The 7,143-nt window shown below is 56.9% G+C and overlaps 1 protein-coding gene across 2 annotated transcripts in view; it reads left to right on the top strand.

Annotated features, from left to right (window-relative positions):
• Positions 1-6,662, top strand: part of GPRIN2 (G protein regulated inducer of neurite outgrowth 2) — a 10,304-nt gene extending 3,642 nt beyond the window's left edge. The window contains exons 1-3 of one of the 2 annotated variants that reach the window (XM_012723497.1): positions 111-220; positions 2,874-2,994; positions 4,395-6,662. In XM_012723497.1, coding sequence (XP_012578951.1) covers positions 4,401-5,777 — 1,377 coding nt within the window. In that variant the 5' untranslated portion in view covers positions 111-220; positions 2,874-2,994; positions 4,395-4,400 and the 3' untranslated portion in view covers positions 5,778-6,662. Of the gene's footprint in view, positions 1-110; positions 221-2,873; positions 2,995-4,394 lie in introns of those variants that run through there. The other variant, XM_012723498.1, reaches the window with a different exon arrangement.
• The last annotated feature ends 481 nt before the right edge of the window (positions 6,663-7,143 follow it).

Here is a 7,143-nt window from a genome sequence, read left to right as displayed (position 1 = left end):
CCACCGCCCCCTCCGCCCTCCTCCCTTGTCCTCCCGCCGCGAGCCTCCCTTCGGCCCCTCCCCAGCGCTGGCTCGGCGGTCCCGCGGACGGAGACTGGTGGCGTCTTCGGCCCAGGCCAGCTCTGGCCTGGCTCCATCTTGGGCCGCAGTGCCGGGCACCTGTGGAGGCCGCAGGAGCAGAGCTTTCAAAGACCCGCGCTGCCCTCGGGTGGGCGAGAGGGTGAGAGGTCGCCTCCGTGCGGGAGGGTGGGGGGGAGTTGGGGAGAGTGGTCGGCGCCACCCCTCCCAGGGCTGCGGAACCCCATTCTTCGCCTCTCCCTGTGCTTAGACCCTTCGCATCCCCGCCGAGTGCTCAGTTCTCCCCATGGCCGCATCCTTCCTTCCCACCCCCCACCACACTGTCTCTTCTCTTTGCCTATCGGTACGGTACCCCCTTGTTTTATCTGCCCATCCTCCTATTTTTCAGCGCTGAGCCCAGGACCCCGACGTCTTCTGCCCCCATTCGTACTCCTGTCCTTTCTCTTTCCCATTCCTCCTCCCCCTTCCTTGTCCATTTCCCACCCCACTCTCCTCCCACTGCCCCCAGCCCAAGTCTTCCTCCCTATTCCTCTTGCCCCCCAGCTCCGTGTTCAGTCACTGCTTTTGTTTCTGAGAAGGTCGGTAGCCTAGTTTCAGTGATGAATGATTCTCCCCAAATCTGGGCGGGCCTGGTGCCTAACCGGTGGGAAAGAAGGGTGGCCCTGGAGGAGCCTGTATGGTATACTGTGTTCAGGCCTTTGGTGTGCAGAGCTGCTGGTGTGCAGAGTGCGGCTGTGTAGATGCTATTTCCTGCCTGCGCTCACAGCATGAGGGACCTGTGCTTCTGCCTCTGGTGTGTCCAAAGTGGGAAGCCTGCCTTTGCTGGTCTGTCAGTCCATAGGTGGCTGTGAGCCTCCAAGTAGGGACACAGCAGCCACGTGGAAGCTGTGGTTCGGGGCAGCTGGGTGGGGAGGATGAAGTTCTTCACCCTAGTAGTCTTTTGGAAGGTAGGCGCAAATCTTCTTCTGAGGAGGAAGTCCTGGGGCTGTTGGGGAACTGGACCTGTCTGGTGAGCAGAACCAAGTCCTTGTGATCTTGTTGCACTGTTAACTTCCAAATCTTTTCTTCGTAGATCTTGTGATCTGAGGCATCTTGTTTGGAAGGTCCCTTTATCCTTTCTGTGATGGGTGGGTTTGTCCCCGCCAAATACTCCTCAGTAGCTCAGGTGGGGTCTTAATTGCCTTGTCCAATTTTGACTTCCAGCTTTCTTGCTGGGCTCCCTTGTACTGCGGGGATGAGTCAGACCACCTGCTAGAGGCTGCTACCCCCCTCTGTCATTGTGGGGTGTGCAACCCTACCTGGTGCCCAAGAGGTCAGAGTAATTTTAACACTTGAACAGTTTCCCCTCACGACCGTATGGGTTTGCTTTTCCTATTTTTTTTTTTGCAAGCAGAAGTCATCATTCAGTTACCTGTCCTGATGAAAGGTGACTTATGTGGATGCCACAAGTGTGGTTAGAGATGGAGCCTATTGTGGTGGCCTTATTAGTCCCCGCCTGGGCACATCCCCAAAGGCCTGGACTTCTGGAGTGACATGGTGGGAGTTGGAATCTCTAATTATGCTGATCTAATTGTCTCTTTGGATAGGCCATCAAAGAATTTCTACACAAATGGGAACTTTTCTTCAAAATGACATTGGTTGATTGCTGCATGTGAGGCTTGCTGCATCTTCACTTACTGACAAGCAGCACTGAGGTCACAGGACATTGCCACATCACAAGTTTGATTGGCATCAAATGTGCAGGAAATAGAACATACAGTGTCTCCCCAAAGAATTAGGGGTATAGATATTTCTAAGTGACTGTCCTTTATATTGTGCTAAAATATCTTACCAGGGACTCTTTAAGGTGAAACCAGAGCCATTCCTATGGCTTTTAAGGCCTGTGGGCTTGCCAGTCTGGGCATTTGCAATGAAGAATCCCAGCTGTGTGCACACGTGTGCCCATATGCATGCACGTACTAGTATGTGCATGTTCATCCTCCCAAGTTAAGGCTTGAAGTAGGCAGGTTAACTCAGCATAGTAATGGGGACATCATCTGTATTGGGAATGACAGGGTCCGTGATTGCTGAAGGTAGAAAGCATTGGGAGGCGAGACAGACACGAGGGTGTCTCAGTGATGTCCTCAAAGACCTTATTCTCCCACTGTTAGCTTTAGCACAGCTCACTCCTGTTGGGAAGAAGGGAGATAGATTATTATTAACAACATCTGCCATCATACGCCATCATGTTTACTTCTCACAAGAGTCCTGCAGGGCAGGGATTTACTTTGATTTTGCAGGTTGGGAAACTAAGGTTCCAAGAGATTAAGTGACCACTTGAAGACTCTCAGGCAGGCAGGTTTAGCCACTTGCCACTTGTGCCCTTGGGCAAGTCACTAAACCTCCCTGAGCTCCTTGGCTGTAGAATGGGGATGCTGCTTTATCTTATGTGGTTGCTCTGACAATTGAGACAATGCTGGAAAGGATGTGGCTTGTGCCTGACTCGTGGGTGACTGGGCACTGTGAGCTCTGATTATTTTTACTGTGGTTGTTAGGGCTTTGCGATCCTTCTCTGTCCATACATCCACATAGAACTTTCTGGACGCAGGGCCTGGGTGGTAGTCTTCACTCCTCTAGAGACCAGAGCGACATTGCTCCCAGGCCAGGACCCCATGATCGTCAACAGTCCCTGTGGCCATTTAGGTTGAAGTTACTTAGTTTGAGTAAAATGACAACTTCCGTTTCTCAGTCGTATTAGCGACCTGCCCAGTGGTCCCAAGTGGATGGTGCCAAGTGGAACCCTTCCATCATTGCAGGGGGTGTGCTGAGCTGGACTCTGCAGTAAACCTGGAGCTCCTGGAGGACTGCTGCTCCAGAAACATCCGTACTGTGGCCCGAAGAGCCTCCAGCCACCTCCTGAGCACCGGGAAGGCCAGAGTGTGTAATTATACAGAAACCGAATTCCCGAAGTCCTCCCACGTCCCCTTTCTGTCTGGTGGCCTTTCTCTCTGGCCAGGGCAGCTGGTTTCCTGGTAGTTCTTATCAGCCCAGGGTGGGAGGGCAGGACTGGGATTGCCCAAACTGCAACTGCAATTGTTGCCTGTCTCCACCCTGTTTCTCCAGCCCGTCCTGCCTGGCAGGGAGTCCCAGGGTGATTCTCCCGATATACACCTGATACAGGCCCAGCTGCCCTGACCCCACTCGCTCCCTCCCTGTGGGCCCTTGTCCCCCCCACACCCCTCTTTGAGCTCTGGCCATAGGGCTTCCTCCTTCTGCTCACCCAGTTCCTTACCCTCAGGCACCTTCTCCTTCCTCTCCCTCAGGCTTGATGCATATGGCTGGTCCTCCAGGAAGCCTTTTCTGATCCATCACACAAAGAGAGCTCTCCTGCCTTAAAGACACCCTCCTTCAGACCCTGGTTTTTGGCACACAGCACTTTCCTGTGTGGGTTTACTTGTTCTCGCTGTTATAACAGTCTCGGAATGTGTCAGGTCAATGCTGGAGGCTGGACAGTGGGGGGCAGGCCACAAGGCCGACTTTGATGGCTCCTGGCTGGGGGGAGACGGGCAGGTGGCCAGATTCTTCATCCAGGCCAGACAGTGCTCAGCCAGAGGCGAAGCTGGCATGCTGTAGTTGCTCAGGAATGGCTGTGGAGTGAACAAGTGCCAAGTGAGCCCTGTGCACAAAGAATCGGTGTGGGGCTCTTTCCCTAGCCTGGAAGCAGAGATTGCAATCAGCGCGCTCCTTCCTCCTTTTCAGCTGGGAAGACTGAGTCCTGGAGACATGACACCTCCTCCAGGCTTGGCCAGAGGGGGCGGGGAGGGGTCTGGGAGAAAACTCTGCTGTTCTTGTGGGGTCCTCTATTCACTGCTTTTTTCATCCTGCGCACCTCCTCCCAGCCTCTGTCCAAGGAAGCCCTAGTCCAGAGTGAGATAGCTACTGACAGTCCTGGGAGGAAGTGGCTAGTATTTGGCCACTGAACTTCACTGATTATTAAAATGCAGATCGCCTGAGAGCTGTTGTAGCAGAGCCCCTGGCCCCACGGCCCTGCTGGGCTTGGGTTTTGCTCTGGGCTCCCCTCCCCCTCTCTGTCCAGCAGTGAAACCAACAGCTGGCATGGTGAGTGGGCCCAGGACCCTAATCTAAGGGGTCTGGACTGTTTACCAGACATCTGTCGTGTCTCCCCGCGTGTGTGTGATGACTCTGATTTGAAGTGTGATGCCCCGTGGCTGTTGTGTGTGGCTCTGGGCCCAGAGCTGTCTCATGTGCGCTGGCAGCAGAGTCCACTCAGGTGCTGCCACCCAACTCACCTCCGCTCCCTCCTCTTTCTCCTGCAGGCAGCCATGAGCACCGGCACCCCCAGGCCAGATGCCCAGACACCTCTGAGCCCCCGCCCACAACCCTTGTCCCGGAGCTCCTCGAGCCTGGTGAGCGAAGGCCGGGGCCAGAGACCAGAGCTCCGCAAGAGTGCCAGCAGCACGGTGTGGCAAGCCCAGCCGGGTGAGGCTGGGGCCAGTCCCAGGGTCCTGGAGGAAGAGGCGCACCAGACTGAGAGTGTGGAGCAGGCCCAGGCCTCCAGCCCCCAGCCCAGGGCCGTGGGCCACTGGCGGAGCAGCACTGTGGGCAACGTGTCTGCCGTGGGTGGCAGCGACCTGTGCTGCCCACGGGCCCCCAGCGCCGCAGCTGTGCAGCGGAGTCGCTCGGACCTGGTGCGCACTACCCAGACCCGGGGCCCCGGCGGTGCCTGCAAGGCCAGCCTCAGCTGCTCGGCCCTTGGCAGCTCTCCGGTCCACAGGACTCATCTGCAGCCTAGCGGTACTGCTGGGCCGGGAGACCAGGCCTCTTCTGCTCCGGAAAGGGGTCCGGATCCGGAGGATGGGACTTCAGACTCAGCCTGGACCCTGGGACAGAGTCAGGTGTGGGTGCCGCCACTTGACCTGGCAGACCTGGGAGGCACCACTGAGCACGGCGGCGGCCCCCCGGCCATGCCCAAAGCCACTGGGCAGCTGACTACCACCTCCTGCCAGGCCCTCCCGCCAGCAGCTCTACTCTGCGGCATGAGGGAGGTGGGGGCTGGTGGTTGCTGCCATGCCCTGCTCACCCCACGGCTCCTCTTTCCCAAACTAGTGGCATCAGTGAGTGAGTCTGGGTTGCAGGCTCAGCATGGAGTGAAGTTTCAGTGCAGGTTACCTGGAGGGTTTCCTGGGCATCCCCACTGCTGTGCCCATCCTTGGGGCCCTACCAGGTTAGCCACGGAGCCTGGCTCCAGGACCAAGGATGTGTGTACCATGACCTCAGCCAGTGACTTGTCCCCAACGTGGGCATCTCCTCCCTCAGCCCAGGATGCTGGTGTGCAGGCGGCTCCATTGGCCACCTGCAAGGCTGTGGCCACCAGCCCACCCCTGGGGACCCCTGTGGCCCTGCACACATTCCCAGAGGTAGCTCTGGGGTCCGGCCCAGAGGAGACACCCTCTCCTGTGAGGGATGTGCGGTGGGATGCTGAGGGCATGACATGGGAGGTGTATGGCGCGTCTGTGGACCCTGAGGTGCTCGGTGTGGCCATCCAGAAGCACTTGGAGATGCAGTTTGAGCAGCTGCAGCGAGTGCCCCCCAGTGAAGATAGTCTGTCTGCAGAGGGCCGGAGGGGGCCGCTGCGAGCTGTCATGCAGTCCCTGCGGCGCCCCAGCTGCTGTGGCTGTTCCAGTGCAGCCCCTGAGTAGCTGGAGCCCTCAGAGTGGCCCTGGAGCCAAGGATCTGGACCTGGGCTAAGGACAGACAGTGGGGACACTGCCCACTGGACCTCTGGCAGCCATGGACATGTCCTGGCTCTCTGCTGCCTGCAGACTTCAGGACTGCAGCCTTCGGGCTTTTGGCTCCAGGAAGCTGGACTGGTTTTTAAGGGCTTGATTCCGTGAGCCACCTCGCTACACATCCTGCTCGCTCTGAACTTTGGGACAGGGTCTCAGCACTGTGCGGAAGGGGGATGCTGGTTTTGCTGTAAAAGCACCTGGCCTCTGCAGTGTCTCCTCCCAATTCTGCCGTCACTTCCCCTTAGATGCTTGGTGGCTTTGTTTTAAAACAGTGCTAAAATATAACAAATTTTTGACATGCAAGAGGGCCCCAAGTGACAGGTACTGCCTGGGTCTTTAGGGAGGGGACTGATGTTGGTAGGGCCTCCTGCCAGCCACCCACAGTGCTCACCGCTTTAGTTGTTGGTTCTTCGCCTTGTTTTGCTGACGGAACCACAGGGATCTGGCTGGGGTGCCTCAAGCTGGCAGAGTCAAAGCCAGGAGTGGCTGAAGCCTGGGACCTTTCCCCCCAACACACAGTGTCGGTACGGGCAGTCATGAACAAGAAGAATCTGTTGGGCCCATGCTCTGTGCGAGGTCCGGGGGATTCCGTCAGGAAATGAGAGGCTGCTGGTGCCCTTGCTGGTACCTTAGTGTGTGAGGTACCAGGGTGCTGAGCATTAGAGAAGGGCCACCAGCTGCCACACGGGGTGCTTCTAGGGGCCAGCCCCCATGTATGTCACTGTGTCAGAGGCTGGGCGCAGTAAGGGATGGATGGGTGGGCACTTGTCCCCAGATATGTTGCAGTGCCTGAAATTGCACCATTATCAACTTATTCCTTTGCTTTATGGAGTTATTTCCAGCTGGCATAGTTCTTTGAAGGAGGGAGGGCAGGGATGGATGGGCAAAGGGAAGGATCTTGGGGTGAAGACTCCCTTTGTCCCTTTGGGTAAGGTATGACTACAGGTGGCAGGGAGGTCTGTGGTTCTGTTTGCCCAAACCTGCCCACATGAGCTGACATAAGCCACCAGTAGGGTTTAGGGTTTTGGGGGTAAGTAGAGAGGGGAAATCCAGTATACAGGAGCTCAGCACATCTTGACTTCATTGCCCTTGGATCTCAAGGCCGGTGGCAGATGGCAGTGGGCTTGTGTCTTCACCCAGGAGCTTATTGCTGAAGGACCCAAGCTCCTGGGACAGAATCTGCCAGCCGACCCTGTGAGGGAGCAGAAGGTGAGCCTGTGCAGGATGGAGTCAGGGCCCAGATACAGCCTGGTCCTTGGGCTCCCTACTGCACCTA

This window comes from Condylura cristata, unplaced genomic scaffold, assembly GCF_000260355.1.
Source record: "Condylura cristata isolate star-nosed mole 26May11 unplaced genomic scaffold, ConCri1.0 scaffold00011, whole genome shotgun sequence".
NCBI lineage: Eukaryota > Metazoa > Chordata > Mammalia > Eulipotyphla > Talpidae > Condylura > Condylura cristata.
This window is presented reverse-complemented; position numbering and strand designations above follow the sequence as displayed.